The 16,452-nt window shown below is 44.5% G+C and overlaps 1 protein-coding gene and 2 pseudogenes across 2 annotated transcripts; 1 reads left to right on the top strand and 2 right to left on the bottom strand.

Moving 5' to 3' along the window:
• Nucleotides 1-227: 227 nt before the first annotated feature.
• SPRYD4 (SPRY domain containing 4) lies at nt 228-4,097 on the bottom strand. Its single transcript, XM_088473151.1, has 2 exons — nt 3,857-4,097; nt 228-1,408 (listed from the first exon to the last, which is right to left on the bottom strand). The coding sequence occupies exons 1-2, from the start codon at nt 3,966-3,968 to the stop codon at nt 870-872; spliced, it is 651 nt and encodes a 216-aa protein (XP_088329277.1). The 5' UTR covers nt 3,969-4,097; the 3' UTR covers nt 228-869.
• A 2,484-nt stretch (nt 4,098-6,581) lies between these two features.
• LOC148523525 (uncharacterized) lies at nt 6,582-10,103 on the top strand (annotated as a pseudogene). Its single transcript, XR_015878449.1, has 4 exons — nt 6,582-6,711; nt 8,207-8,278; nt 8,382-8,630; nt 9,568-10,103. The product of XR_015878449.1 is annotated as an uncharacterized LOC148523525 (transcript).
• LOC148523526 (uncharacterized) lies at nt 8,722-9,334 on the bottom strand (annotated as a pseudogene).
• Nucleotides 10,104-16,452: the final 6,349 nt, after the last annotated feature.

Raw genomic sequence — 16,452 nt, 5'->3', positions numbered from 1 at the left:
CAATACACAAGCCAGAATAACAGCCATATGTTGCAGTCTTGCACAAGCTATTACAGTAGCCAATAGGTAGTCACCATTCAGCTATGCATAGCCAAATCAGAGATGTCCCAAAATAGAGGAACATCGTGGTCTGAAAATAAATCATGGGAGAATGAAAAATTAGCAAATCGTTGATTATACCACTTTAAAAATAAAAGACAGAAAGCTTATTTGTTTTGGCAAAATTCTCAAACATTTTTATTTTTTTATAATTCGAGAGTATTGCAATAGTCCCCTTACACATAAAGCCTTTTATTCTTTGTTTTACATGGCAGAGCAAGAAAAAAAAGTGTTCATGTATTTCTCCTTTAATGAATATTGAGTGTTAACTACAGTAGTTCAATAGATCTTTCACCCAAACACGTGAAAAATGAACTCACTCTACAATGGAATCAGTGTCATTAGCAGCGACTCTGAACAAAAGGCAGAGGACGTGGAGAATAACTTCAGGTTTCCGGCAGCCTGGGTATCCGCTATACACACTGAATTTTGCAAGTGTATTTTTTTTGTTTGTTTACTTAAACATGATTATAAGTGCATTGAAATATATTTGTATTGCTATTTACTTTTCCAATAAAGGTACAGAACTTTGAACTCAATTACTAGCAAACGTTTGCGATTTCCATGTTTGGAATATTTACACTGACACTGCCTAGAGGTGAAGATGACAAAGCTGTGCTTAGCTGTAGCGTAACTTCCTTTTATATTGTATATGCAGAAAGCTGTATGCTCATCACCCACAGAAGTATATGGAACATAAAGGTCGAGTTGATTAATGCCAGAATACAATACTGGCTGCAGAGGCACTTTTAATATAATACTTGATGGCTTTAAAGATTTTCAGGGACATCTAAGCCAGAGTGGGTAAGAAGCTCTCCTTCCCACAGGGCAAATGCAGGCACAACAGGACCTCGAAAGTCTGCAGTAAGAGTGTGGATAAGGGATCCTTTCTCACAGTCCACCAGGCTCAGCTTTCTACTCTCATGGTCCAGCAGGAGACCCACTTGGCTTGGATGGCCGATGTTGGTGATGGGGATTGTTTTATTTACGACCATGCCATGCCACTTTTTATGGCTGTAGGCAAAGACCCAAGAGCGGTCGCTGACTCCAATGCATTCATCTCTAGACATATCGACATCTGCCACACCTATGCGAAACTCATTGGATTTCTTTACGGTAACCTCCCAATAATGTCGACCACTCCCCATTGGATTGTCTCCGAATACAACAGACCATTCTCTGAAACGTTCAGGATTTTGGGGGATCTTCGAGGGGTCAATGCCAAGCATGCGATAAATTACCCCTGTGTCATTCTTGAACAGGTCCAGGGTGCTATGAGCAGTTTTCTCATCTAGTTTGAATGATATTTCTGCAATGAGGTAAATAAAACTCCAAATGAGCAAAATCTCACAAAGAAAATAAGATGCAGACATTTCAATGTAGGGGATATAATTGTATTCGTATTAAAACATTTTTTTTTTAATTAATACTTTTATTTATGTTCAAGGTTATGGAATCCACTGTTTAGGAAACCATAAATAGAAAAATATAAAAGTGTACTTATATAAAAGAACTCCCATTAACATTTACAGATATATATGTAAAGTATCAGACATAAAAGCTGCTTGAGATAAATATATATTTAAAAAAAAGAAAGAAACTGGATCAGACTGTTTCCAATGTCACCATGCCCACTTGTGCTCATACTTAGAACTATGAAAATTGCCCAATTAATTTTTATGCACTGAGTTCAATTAAGTGTCCTCCCTGTACGCAAGTATAATCATTTCATATGTCAACATATAGAACATTTTACATATATACTTGTTTCTTTGAACTACTTAAAAGGTAAAAGATATAAAGCGAGATCTACACAAGTTGTGTAGTTTATCTGGCATGAAATTGCTCTGTGCATGCCCAAACAATATTGGTTGCATGCCTATGCAAATTTGTGTGAATCTGATATTTACAGCCACTTGTGGCTGGAGAAGTAGAACGGGTTTGGGGGATTAATTCTAAAATAGGCTGAATACAGTAAAGGCATGTTAGCGCAATTGCAAACAAATACAGACCAAGGGGTCTATGTACTTATAATCGCGGTACTGCCGCAATTATTATGTACCTAACTCGCTGGGGATATTTTCGTTTTTTTTAATATAAATATCCCGGCTATGTACTACGGGGAACTCGCAGGGACAGCGGTTGTGGTAACCGCTGTCCCTACGAGTTATATCCCCGGCATTTAGGAGAAGTCTTTCACAGGAGTGAAAGACTTCCCCTGGAGAAGCAGACACTGCGCACAGCGTCAGCTTCTGTGGCAGGCAGGGGGCTGCGGGGCAGAGATCGAAAGATCTGTCCCCTGCCCCTGGAGCACCCAAAGGTAATCAGTAGTTTACGCCATCTGAAGATGATGTAAACTACTGGTGCTAAACTGTTTAGTACACAGGGGTCAGATCATAGTCCCCATTGATAATAATGAAGACTGCGATCTAAAGTGCCAAGTACTTTGCCAGAGATTTCTGTGAAATCTCCTGCATTCAGCAATACATAAAATTATGCAGAAACAACAGGTTCTGCATAATTTGATGTAAATATCAGCTTGATACATATGCCCCATAGACACAAATATATAATTACATGAGAAATCCACACTAATTTGGGAGTGGTCAAGGGCAAGTGCAAAATGCAATTAATGATGCAAGACACCAGCATTAGCGAACTGCTTGTTATTGGTTGCGAATGCACTGCTGTTAGATATGGTTGAGTGTGTTTTAGGGAAAAAAAAAAGGAATATAAATTCTTACACGAGATGGAGATATCATTTCATTTCACATTTTATAAATGTCTAATAGTGAAATATGCCTGGCATAAATTGGGTACATATGCTGCTACCCCGCACACACTGGGTTACAGTTCTACGTATGCACACAATTGTGACTTTTAATTAGGGATGTGCAGGCTCGGATAGGTTCGAGTTTGCACGTGGAGTTCGGATTTTTCCCTCCAAAAAAACGGAACTCAGAACGAGGCAAAACGTCATCTTACATGGACGAACATCATCATTCCTGGTCTTTTGTCCAGGAATGATGATGTTCGTCCATGTAAGATGACGTTTTGCCTCGTTCTGAGTTCCGTTTTTTTGGAGGGAAAAATCCGAACTCCACGTGCAAACTCGAACCTATCCGAGCCTGCACATCCCTACTTTTAATGCATTCTGCGCCTGCAATTTAAGGCGCAAATGCAGTTAATTTTACATAATCCCCATATTCTTTAGCTTCCATTCAATTACAGATTAATAATCTCTTCTAAAATATGTAGGGTTTTAGGTACAATTAAAATGCTTTATACTGTACATGTAAATACTTGGAAGAGGATAAAAGTATGCAGAACACAGAAAACAGGCATGGTCTTAAGATGTTCTCAACATTAGTTAATCTTATTAGTAAACCTTACTTTACCATACAACAATGTCATACAATGTTTCCTTTTATTGAACAGATGAGATTTTCGGTCAACAACAATTCAGTGTGACATAATGAAGATGAATGTATAAGTATAATGCACGGCTAGGGGCCAATGAGACATCCTGTGCGTGTGCTGAGGACGCTGCTGGCTACGTGTACAGAGCTGAGGGGGAGAGATAGGGTACCTGTGTCTCTCCAGCTGTTCTGGACCTACACCTACAGGTACTAGCACGTATGGCATGCCGAGACTGTAACTGCTGCTGGAGAGCTACAGGTCGTCCATTTATACAGAACATTCCCCGCGTCTGTATGTCCGTACCCGGACTCCCAATATCCGTGCCCGTTACTCTTACCCCTCCTGGAGGTGCCGGGAACGTGATTCCTTAGTAGGCCCGTGACCCGCAAACGCCTCAGAGTACAGCTCCCCAAATACATTGCCCTCATGGGCGACGCCATCTTGGACATGGGCGGGTTCCGCCTTTCGGCATCATGTGACGAGTCCTAAATTTAACGGGGAGAAGGAGGATTTTGAAGTGATAAAACAAACTTCCTAGTGATGATTATAGGCGTAACTAATAGCCGAGGAGGAATATATTATGCTCCAGCTGTAGTAACATGTAATACAGATGGAGCTCCTGGTGGTGGTTTATGTTTTGCTATCACTGTTGTTTTCTGTCATCTGCTGTATGCGGGGGGGCAAGGGAAGGACGGAGCGATAGGAAGCCCTGTTTGCAATGTTCCCATTCGCTGCATGCAGTTCATACTGACAACTTGAAGATAGAGGAGCCCTTCATATAGGGGGCGGCACAAAGATGTATGATACAAGAGTTAGAATAAGTAGTTGAGACATATAGGCATAAAAACATGAACTATAGCACTATGGGCCATGATTTGAGGTGCATGTAGTGTCAATGCCACACGCAAGCGGCTGATGGTTCAAGTCTGCGCATGCATCCGAGTCGCACTTCGCATGTGTCCCGATGGTTACCGCCAGGGAATATATATCGACTTTGGACGCAGAGAGAGGCAATTTTGGGTTGACATTCCTGGGTGGTAATGGGGGTGGCTAACCAGATACAGACATGTTGCAGTTAGCAACTCCTCTTTTGCCGCAGTTCAAGACCATCGCGACCATCGGGCTTGCGACGAGACCCTTGTGGTAGGATCTCGTTGCCGCAAGCCCTTGAGTGCTTTCGGCTCTATCAGAGCCAAAAGCACTCCCACTGACGTCACTTATGATGTCAGTGGGGCCGGCCCCAGACGGTAGGCATTCCCATGGCAACGCCTCCATCTGGCCAGCCACGCCCCCGGCACACCCACCAAAGGGGGCTTGCTGTCACTCACCATCGACAGCACGCCCCCTTTGTAGCGAGACCCATAGCGACGGCTTGCCCGTCGCTATACAGGTCTCGCGCATGCGCACGACGGAGCGCACTGGGCCACAACGGAGCGCACTGGGTCAACATCGACCCGCTTGCGAGCACTCGCGAGCGGGTCTGAATCAGGCCCACAGTCTCCTCTCTTAAACCTCCATTGATGGGGCATATTCAATTGTCCATAAGATATTTTCAGCAAAATTTTACATGGCTATTGCACGTAAATGCAGCTATGCAAGAAAATGTAAAAAATTGGGCACAATATTTTCTTCAAAAACCAGCAAGAAATAAAAAAAAGAGGGAATCAGCCTATACCCTAAACTAGAGGTTCCCAAACTATTTTGAATAACGCCACCCTAGAGTATCAGCATTGTTTACACGGCACCCCTAAGCCAAAAGTTTGTTATTGAAAAGTTCTGAAAATATTTAGTAAAGTAGTAAAGTGAAGTAAATTGTACTTACCTGTCATCCTAATGCTGAGCATACACGGCAAGATAAAATGTCTGTCAGACCGACAGACATTTTATCTGGCCGGCTGCCAGCCGCAGATGTCCGCGGCATACACTGTGAGAGAAATCTCACAGTGTATAGCCTGACATCTGCGCTCCGCCCTCGGGGGAGGAGACATTTCCCTGTTCCTTCCGTAGGAAGGAACACAGGAAATGTCTGTCTGTCGGCCGCGCTGGGCATACACTGCCCGATGCGGCCGACAGTTACCGGGTAAATATCGCATCGGACGGGCATGCTGGACAATCCAGCATCCCCGACCGAGCAATATTTAACCCTCGGTCCACCCCCCCACGCTACAATTATCGCGGCGATCCGCCGATTTCGGGCGGATCGTCCCGATAATTGCAGTGTATATGGCCAGCATTAGAGTCAGTTATGTGGTAGTGGACAGGTTTGAGCTTCTGTTAGTCCACATATTTACATTACATTCACCATAAATAATTTAATTTGGTGCTGGACCACCAACCTGAGGCACCCCTGCAAATGTCCCGAGGCACCCCAGGGTGCCACGGCGCACAGTTTGGGAACCACTGCCCTAAACAAAAAGTGCAAACACATGTTGGATTACAGTATAGATGTCTATTACTGTCCCAAAGAAAAATATTTTCCGCTTTTAAAATGTTTCAAATGGCTGATTTTAACAGCAGTGAATAAATTATAGAAAGCAATTTATTTTCGTTAAAATAAATGCTGTTGTTAAATTTGGGGTGAATAAAAATGCCTGTAAGTTGATTTTTAAACAATTTGAAGCCACTTTTAAAAATTATTTGAAAAACATCTGTAACTCCCAACTGCACTGTTAAAAACACTTGACCCCTTCATACAGCACCCCGTATACCTGTCCCACATCTTTTTAACCCATTATTCTGCACTTTGCCCAAAAATGACATGTAATTATTGGCTCAATTAAGCTAATTGAAAACTGACTAATTGATCATTAGAAGGGTGTCCCAGGTGTTCTGAACCAAGTCCCGATATTTTTACCTTAATATAACTATTTTTGGAGACTTTGCATATGCTTTGGGGCTGCAAGAGAAATAGCTGTGTTAAATCCTATAGAAATTGTCGCAGCAAAAATTCTTGTGGGTCCTGCGCATGTGCAGAACTGGTCCTATGATCTCACTTGCAACCCCCCCACCTCCCAAGCCACAGCATGATTGCCATGCTGCAGAGTTTGGGGGGCGGAGCAGGGATGTGGCTGGCTACCATTCCCAGAAACGCGGATGTGTCAACCTCGTTTTCTAGGTTGGAGGAGGCCAAGGTCTGCTTCAGTGGACACAGATTTCCTGGCCTCGCAGCTGCAAGGACCCAGTCAGGCATCAGTAAGCTTCAGCATCCACAGTCTGGCCAAAGGAGCAACCATTGTGACCATCGGTCGCGATGGTTGAAATGGTGATCCCTTTCTGTGACCTTGGTCGCAGCGCTGTGATCGCAGATGCAGTAAGGTGGTGTCTGTTTCCTATAGACACCTGCTGCATTTGCATTTGAGATGGACAGAATTACACAGCCGCTTGTGTGCGGCTCTGCAATTGTGCCCATCTCTGTATCAGGACCATAGACAGTAGGCTCAGACCACGACGAGCTCGTACTACACCACAAGGCACAAGCACCCCTGCCAAATGCCTCTAATGTTAGTTTAAATACAAATGTTGCAAAAACAACAGGAAGGCACATGCAAAGGAGTCATGTACCCCTCTTGAATCCACCACTGAGTGGTACCCATATAATTCATAAGCACCGAAAATTCTAACAACAATTTACTGGTATCTGTCCTAAGGGTCACTCTACTAACTGGTAATTGGTTGTCCTTTTCCTTGTGTAAAGGTGCATACACACTAGACAATATTTTGCACGATTATCCCGATTTCGATGCATCGGAACGACAAATCGTGTAAAATATGTCCAAATCGTGAGTGTCCACTCATTATCATGATGCCGATGCGCGTACCCGCTGGTCGTACATCGCATCTTCAGATCTTGCCTACAGCAGGCAAGATTTTCCAATCTTGTACACGATTTTGTGCAGATCGTTTGTGTGTTGGCACTGACGATGTATCACATTATCTATCGTCCATTCTGCGTCACTTGACTGACATATCCCTGGACACGCCCAGTCTTCACAAATCGTGCCTTGGAAGAAGACGCGATTTGAACGGCTGGCATATCTGATCGCGCGGTCCTTATAATGATAGTGCTGCTCAGCGCCAATGTATCCACACCACAATGTGTTTTAGTGCAAACCCTGTCCACCAATGTCTATTATTAAATGCATGACCCACCCACTGACCACCAATGTTTATTAAATGCATGACCCACTCACTGACCACCAATGTGTTTAAATGCATGACCCACTGTCCACCAATGGGTATTAAATGCATGACCCACCCACTGACCACCACTGTGTCCCCTCCCCTGTCCACCAATGTGTATTTAATGCATGACTCACCCACTTACCACCATCGTGTATAAATGCATGACCTGCTGTCCACCAATGTTTATTAAATGCATGACCCACTCACTGACCAGCACTGTGTCCCCTCCCCTGTCCACCAATGTGTATTAAATGCATGACTCACTGTCCACCATTCTATGCCCAGCCCTATTGTGTATATATAATATATATTTAAAAAAAAAAAGTATAAATCTTATTATGAACATAATAAAATAATGAAATTATTCTAAATAAAACTATTGAAAAATGCAAAAATAAAAAATTAACTTTAACATGAAAACGCTGTAACATTAAAACCGCATAACTTAAAACATCATTAAAAATACTATGACTATAAACAACATTAACATTTTTTTTTCCCATAGAAATGTCTTTGGATAAGGAACACAAATTTATAATTGGCTTCCTTGAGCTTTATGAAGCGAAAGAGTGTCTCTGTAGGGTCACTTGTCGTGACTATGCCAACAAGTCAAAAACACTATTGGCATTGGAGGAGTTGGTCCAATATAGCAGTCGATACTGACTAAAGTGACGCAACAGTTAAATGGGTGAGGAGTAAGATACAGAATCTCCGGACAGGTTTTGTGAAAGAGCGGAAGAAAGTGGAAGAGTCCAAAAGATCTGGAGCCTCTGCTGATGATGTGTACCACCCCCACCTAGTGGTATTACAATTTAATCTCCTTTCTTCTGGAGCAAGAACCTCAGCGAGGGTCAGATGTCCAGATGGCTCAGCGAGAGGGAGAAGAGAAGGGGGCCGACGTTGTCAGTGTGGCATCCGAGGCAGGTTTGGTAAGTAGAGACACAGTGCATACACACCATGTTTGTTTTTTTTTTTTTTTTTACATTACTTTCTTTCCACAAATGTCCACTCCATTTTTTATTACCTGAGACAGTCCTCCTGCCAAGGCACTGCCCCCGGTCCATTAAAATAGGCCATGTATTCCTCCCTCACTTGTTTTGCCCGTGCTGTCCCCGTGTATTGCTGTCCAGGTGTTGCCACAGAAGACAACTGGACAGTCTCCTCAGGGTGATCAGGGTCGTCTGGCATAGCTGTGCCAGATGCCATTTTTTGAGTGGTTTTGCGCATAGAAAAAGTTATGCAGGACACAGCACGCCAAGATGACCCAGTCAATATTGTCCACACGCAGGTTTATTGAGGTGTGGAAAATGCGGAAGCGGTTGCTGAGAATTCCAAACGTATTTTCCACAATACGGCGTGCCCTGGAAAGCCTGTAATTGTAGATCCGCTTCTCTCTGGTCAGGCCCCTTTGCGCGTCTGGCTTCATGATATTCTCGTGTAATGCAAAAGCCTCGTCAGCCACAAATATAAAGTTTAGGCCGTTCTTCGTTTCCTCCACTGTTGGCAACTTGAGGGTCTTGGAGGTGAGCGTCTGGTAGAATGCCGTCTGTTTAAAAGCCCCACCATCCGAAGCACGCCCATTCTTGCCAGCATCCACAAACACAAATTTTTATTTGGCATTCACCACTGCCATTCAACGATGCTGAAGTACCCTTTATAGTTATAATAGTAGGATTCGCTGTTGGCAGGTGAGGTGATGCGGATATGCTTCCCATCTATGGCTCACCCGCAGTTAGGGAAATTCCAATGATATTCAAATTCTTCAACGATGGTTTTCCACTCATCCATGGTTGTAGGAAACTAGAAAAAGATGAAAATATTGGTTAAAACATGAACATAAATTTTTTGGTTCTTTTTTATCTACAGACTCCCACCCAAGAACTGGACTTGGTGGGGACTCCTGACTTGAGTCAGATTGGAGAAAGTAAGGGGGATGTATCACTTTCTCCATGTCCACCAGCAACTGCTACTACCCAGAAAAAAAGGCGTCGTCAGGGAAGAAAGCAGCCACAGACCACGCAGCCTGCAGATGATTTCTTGAGGCAGGCTGAAGAGGTCTTAAGAAGGCCCCCCGACCACTTTGATCACCTTACTTCCCACATAAATAACTCCACGAGGCAGATGAGGCCTGACACGCAGCTTGAATTTCAGCGTCTGCTGTATGATTCGGTGATCTGGGGGCTCAGAAATAATTTGTCTCCAGCCACCTACATCGCTGACCTTCATCCCTACTCAGTTCTCCCTCCTCCATTGTGATGCCTCCCACCCAGTCACAGCCCTTACTCCCCCACCAACTAACTATTTATTGTGCCCTTTTGGAGTCTGAGGAGAAGATTCCTGGGTTTTACAACCTTTAACAGTTTTTATGTTTTTGTACAATTATCAACAAGTTTTATCTTTCCCAATAGCTACCCTATGGTATATTGTGGTGACGACTCTGACTGGACACGGTCACTAAACACATGGTGTAAGGACAGATTGTTGGAAGCGGGGGCCACAATCTGTACTTGCGCCATGTATTTCTTGGCCTATTAAATCCGGCGTCTGACCCACCATATATCATAAAGCAGCATAGCTATTGGGACTGATAAAACTTGTTGATCATTGCCTTTTACATTATGAATGCAAATAAAGTAAACAAAAAATCCATTTCCATAGTTGTTTTTTCCATGTTTGGAATGCCAGTTTTATAGTGTTGTCATAAAGACAGTTTTATTACACGCAGCCATGTTGGCAGCAAATTTTACACTGTTTTAAAGTGTTTTTACAAAAAAAAAAATCTTTTTTCTTTCTAAAGAAATTAATTTGTAGTGTTTTTTTCTTACCTTGCAAAATTGGTACTGCAGAACTTTGACAATAGCCTTGCAGGTGTCCGGGATGATGACGCCCAAAGCATGAGGGGAGATGAGGGACCCAAACTTCAGATCTGCCAGGGACCTTCCTGTAACCAGATACCTCAGGGTAGCCACCAGCCTCTCCTCAGCAGGGATAACCCTCCAAAGCTTAGTATTCTGCCTCCGGATATAGGGGATCACCAGACGCAGCAACTCCTGGAAGGTAGCGTCATCCATGTGCAGGAAGTTGCGGTAGTCGTCCAGATTGTTCTCCCGAATCTCCATCAGCAGCGACATGTGAGAGCAAGTATCCCTCTACAGCAGGCACTCCTTCATCCAACATTATTATTATCATTATCATTTATTTATATGGCGCCACAAGTGTTCCGTAGCGCCTTACAAAATACATAAGCAAATATGTGACTAAAGACTTACAGCACAATACAATAGAATGCAAGACAAGGACATGGAAAATATACATTGCTACATTAGCGACCACAATACCCACATAAGCAGCAGAGCCTAGTAGGGAGTAAGAAGTAGATGAAAGTAATGTAAGGAGAAGCACAAGAGGGTAGAGGGCCCTGCTCATAAGAGCTTATATTCTAAAGGGGAAGGGCAGACAAACAGGTGAGACACAGATGGGGTAGGCAGGGAGGAAGGCGCATATAATTTTATTTATATAGCGCTTTTCTCCCTTAAGACTCAAGGTCGCTTTAGAGACATCAGAAAATATGGTACATTGTACAAGGATTTGGTGTTGCAAAAAAAAAAAACCCCACAGAGATAATTAAGATCAACCAAAACCTAGAGAGCACAATAAGCATATTGCAGGGTTGGTGGTTGCACATTTTGGGAAATGACTTCCATGGGTTATATATTCCACGCACAAAAGGTACCAAATGAGGCAGCCATCTTGGGCGTACTACAAAGGATTACCCTGGGTGGAATAGGTTACGCCTAGAAGAAATTACACAAAATGGGTGAGGTTGCAGTGTCCTGATGCTAGGAGTAGGTTCCCACCATAATAGTCAGGTCCATGTATTTTTCATCCCATCCATGAGTGTAGCAGGTGAGGCAACCATGATGGGCGCACTGCTAAGGTTGCACTGTGGGTGATGAACCATGCAAGGACCCAAGGAATATATGGGAAAAGTTACACATGTGTGGCAGTATGATATACCCTGTGTGAATAGATCCACGTAAAGTACATCCTGCCCATGGAGGATGCACTTATTATTATTATCATTTATATGGCGCCACAAGTGTTCCGCAGCGCCTTACAAAGTACATTAACAAATTGTAGACAAGCGACTTACAGAACAATACAATACAGGACATGGATAATATATATTGCTACATTAGCGACCTTAACACCCAGATAAGCAACAGAGCATAAGCAACAAGTGTTAGGTGCCCTAGTGGTGAGTAAGAAGTACATGAAACTAAAGTAGGGAGAAGGGGAGGCAATCGGGAAGCCGACTGCCTAAATACCGGCAGCCGGCTTCCCGACTGTCTTATCCCGGCAAGGGTGAAATGCCGGGCGTCTAGATGTAGACGCCCGCATTTCCCCGACGCCGGGAGACCGGCGCCCGGCATCATGATCGTAGTGATGCCGGGCGCCGCGAGCGGACAGCCGTGGGGGGGAGGGTTAGGTTTAGGGCTCCCAGGGGGGACTTAGGGTTAGGCACCCCCCCGGGAGGGTTAGGCTAGGGGGAGGGAGAGTTAGGCACCCCCGGGGGGGACTTAGGGTTAGGCACCCCCCTGGGGGACTTAGGTTTAGGCAGCGGGGAAGGGGGTGGTTAGGGTTAGGCACTTAGAGGGGGGATTAGGGTTAGGCACTTGGGGGGGAAGTTAGGGTTAGGCACCCCTAAGGAGGGTTAGGGTTAGGTTAGTGGATACTTACCTATCCACGATCGGGATTTCCAGCGCTGTCGGGCTTCCGCTGCGTCGCACTCTGCTCCTGTCGGGCTGCCGCTGACGGGAATCGCTGATGGGAAATACCCCCGGCCATGTGGCTGGCGGTATTTCATACCAATCCCGGGAGAAGCACAAGAGGGTAGAGGGCCCTGCACTTCAGGGGATGTAGAGCTGCAGCATACCAGTATAGTATACAGTGGGGTGGAAGTACATTTAAAAAAAACAGGGATTAATAAATACAGCAAACAGTGCTGCAGTTCGACATGACATATAAGGGTGACTGAAACAATTGAAATATGAAATACACTGAATGAATAGATCCACGTATTTGTACATCCTGCCCAAGAAAGAATCATCCGAGACAGCCATCTGGGGCACACTGTGTAGGTTACATCTGGCAGGGTGTGCAAGGAGCGGAAGTATAACGTCCAGGTGGAGGAAAAATAACCCATCTACCGATGTTGCACATCGATGGATGGATATGAGAAGGCAGCAGTGGGCTTCCCTATGTTCAACTATGCTTTAGAATGCATTAGCATATTTTAGCAACTGCGATCCATGAGAGAATGCAGTTGTAATTGCATTAGCGTACATCTCTGAATCAGGCCCTTAGTTCATAAGGCCAGTACTATCCAAGGGAACGGAGTCAAGTATGAGAGTGAGCTGCTTTTATAAAGTTCACAATAGATTGGCAAACCCAACATTTCCAAAATAAATTAAAAATCCTTAATGTGAAAGTTCTCTATATTTAATAGCATAAATGATTACCAACAAATGTTAGTGCACCTTTAAGTACAAAGACAGCACTAAACCATTTTAAATATAAGGTCATAAGTGAATGCAATATTTAATTGTACCAAAGACATTTCTATACACTCACACACAAAATACATCGAATGATTCATCTGGATTGATCGTAAATTTCAGACAAGTTTGGGAAAATATGGAGCATCACAACAATTCTCATCTAACAGTACCCAGGTTGACTGCGAGAATATAGTCTGGATCATAACAGACCATTTTAATTATGAGCCAAGAGAATATCGCATGTGACCTAATGTATGTTAATTTAGGACTGAATGAATGATTGTTCGGTTGTTCATTAATCTCTGTAGTGTGTACTGGCAATCATGCGACACCCTGGACATCGTCATGATTACCGGTCGTCTCAGTGTGTACCCAGCTTTAGGTTAATGGATGGCTTTGATGGAGAAGTGGGTCTTGAGAGCACATTTGAAGTTTTATATTTGAAGTTTTATAAAGAGGTGGAGAGAGTGTGATAGGGAGCAGCACGTATAAAATCTTGGAGGACACACACAAACAGCTTCTGCTGATTAGAATGATATGCAACATGCTCTCCTCCTTTGCTGGGCCCTCTCCTTCACCACCTTAGCCCCAGCATAGGCTAGCAAAACTCTATAGGGATCCATCACCACAGAATACAGAATAGAATGTAGTATAGAACACACTTTGTTAAGGGCAAGCCAAAAACAAAGCAGAGCACAATAGTACAGCGTTTAGCAGGTATAAACCAAGCCTCACTAGTCACAGAGCAGACGTGCACAGAGCTAAAATGGCGCCTGCTTTATAAACCCCCTAGTTAGGCCCACCCATTATTTCAATTTTGCTGAAATCTTGAAGATCATTGTCAGGTGTTTGGTAAGCTAACGATATAGCGTGCATGATCTAACGATTTGCAAATCGTTAACAACGCACGATAGATCGTTAGATCATTGGTCAGATTGGACTCTTTTTATCATCATTTCGTGTCCTGGAGTGCCGGGAAGAGTTCAAGGGAAATCGCTCACGATATCGCATCGAGAGCACATCGTTTAGTGTGTACGCACCTAATGTCCGGTTGGTATAATCTTTGCCAAAATGCCTTTGTTCCGTTTCTCTCTCCCTCTCTCGCTATTTTTTTCTCTACAGTGCATTGCAAAATTCAGTTTAAAAAGTAAACAGACTTGTCAGTATCACACATGACACTCATACCCCTTTCACATCGCACCTGGGATTTGTACACGCGTCCATCCTGGGTGTGACCTGGCTGAGACCCCTTTCAGACTGGCGGCCCAACCCGGCAATAATGCTAGGTCAATGACGTCACCACCATCACTGCTGAGCCAGCGCTTGGAGATGAGATCATCTCCAAGCGCCAGCTCTCTCTATGCAGTGATCGGTTTACCCGTTCACACTGCAACACAAGCCAGGTTGAACTCGTGCTCAACCCTGCTCATTACCCGAGTTGAAACGCCACATCACTCGACCCGGGTTATTTCAACTGAGCCCTTTCACACTGCACAGTAACGCGGGTTCTTGCGCGTTCATGTGCAATAACCCGGGTTATTTGCTGGCAGTGTGAAAGGGGTATTATACAGATATTGTTCCAGATTGTATTTTTATTGTGAATCAAAGGCTCTTAAAGTACATTTTCAAACTCATAATTAATTATTTGCAGATTTTTTCAAATAAAAGCTGAAAAATTATATTTGCATAAGTATTCAACCCCTGCAGAATACTCCTTGGCAGAACCACTTTTTGCTGGGGTAAGTTTCTACCAAGTTTACACACAGTTTGTGAGTGATTCCTTACAGATTTGCTCCAGATTGTTCAGGTTGGTTAAATAATACTTGTGGAATTTTCAAATAGTGCCACAAATTCTGAATTGGATTGAGATCTGGGAGTATATTTACTAAATTGCGGGTTTTTAGAAGTGGAGATGTTGCCCATAGCAATCAATCAGATTCTACTTAACATTTATCTAGCCGCTTCTAGAAGATAATAGCTAGAATCCACACTTCTAAAAGCCCCCATTTTAGTAAATATACCCCCTGGACTTGACCATTGTGGATCAAATGTTTGTTGTTCAAACACACCAGTGGTGCTTTGGCCTTATACTTGGGATGATTGTGTTGCTGAAAGGTGAACTTTCTCCCAAACTTTAGCTTTCTATGAGAATTAAGCAGGTTATATTGCAGTATATTCCTATATTTTGTACCATCCATTAGCCCTTCAGTCCCTCCTGCCCAACAGTTCCGAGAACAACCTCCAGCTTCTTCGGACACAGGCCTTCAGTCCCTCCTGCCCAGCAGTTCTGGGAACAACCCCCAGCTTCTTCGGACACTGTGTGGATGACACGCGCATGCATGCATCGGAATTGGTATGAAATACCGCCGGCTGATTCCCGTCAGCGGCAGCCCGACAGGAGCAGAGTGCGACGCAGCGGAAGCCCGACAGCGCTGGAAATCCCGATCGTGGATAGGTAAGTATCCACTAACCTAACCCCCCTAACCCTCCTTAGGGGTGCCTAACCCTAACTTCCCCCCCAAGTGCCTAACCCTAATCCCCTCTCTAAGTTCCTAAGCCTAACCACCCCCTTCCCCGCTGCCTAAACCTAAGTCCCCCCCGGGGGTACCTAACCCTAACCCTCCCTCCCCCTAGCCTAGCCCTAACCCTCCCGGGGGGGTGCCTAACCCTAAGTCCCCCCCGGGAGCCCTAAACCTAACACCCCCCCCGCGGCTGCCCGCTCGCGGCACCCGGCATCACTGCGATCGTGATGCCGGCGCCGGTCTCCCGGCGTCAGGGAGATGCGGGCGTCTACATCTAGACGCCCGGCATTTCACCCTTGCCGGGATAAGACAGTCGGGAAGCCGGCTGCCGGTATTTAGGCAGTCGGCTTCCCGATTGCCTCCCCATGCATCATCCTTCACCACTGTCACCGCTGATTGGTGACACCATCTGAAGGGGATACATTAAAATAGCAGAGCAACGCTCCTATTTTAGTGTCAACCCCTCAGCTGGTGTCACAGTGCTGCCCACACCCCTCTAGTGACGCCACTGGTTTTAACAGTGGGGAGGTCTGCTCGGCATGTAAAAGGATGTGGGGAGGACTGAGGGGTGTGTACAGGGCATGTGTAGAGAATTAATGAGAATGTGGGGATATGGGGGGTCTGGTGGGGAGGTTGGTAAGTCAGAGGTACTTGTAAGGATCAGGGGT

The sequence above is a fragment of the Taudactylus pleione genome, unplaced genomic scaffold, assembly GCF_031769625.1.
Source record: "Taudactylus pleione unplaced genomic scaffold, aTauple2 ptg000130l, whole genome shotgun sequence".
In the NCBI taxonomy this organism is placed as follows: Eukaryota; Metazoa; Chordata; class Amphibia; order Anura; family Myobatrachidae; genus Taudactylus; species Taudactylus pleione.
The sequence above is the reverse complement of the archived record's forward strand: the minus strand, read 5'-3'. Positions and strand labels throughout refer to the sequence as shown.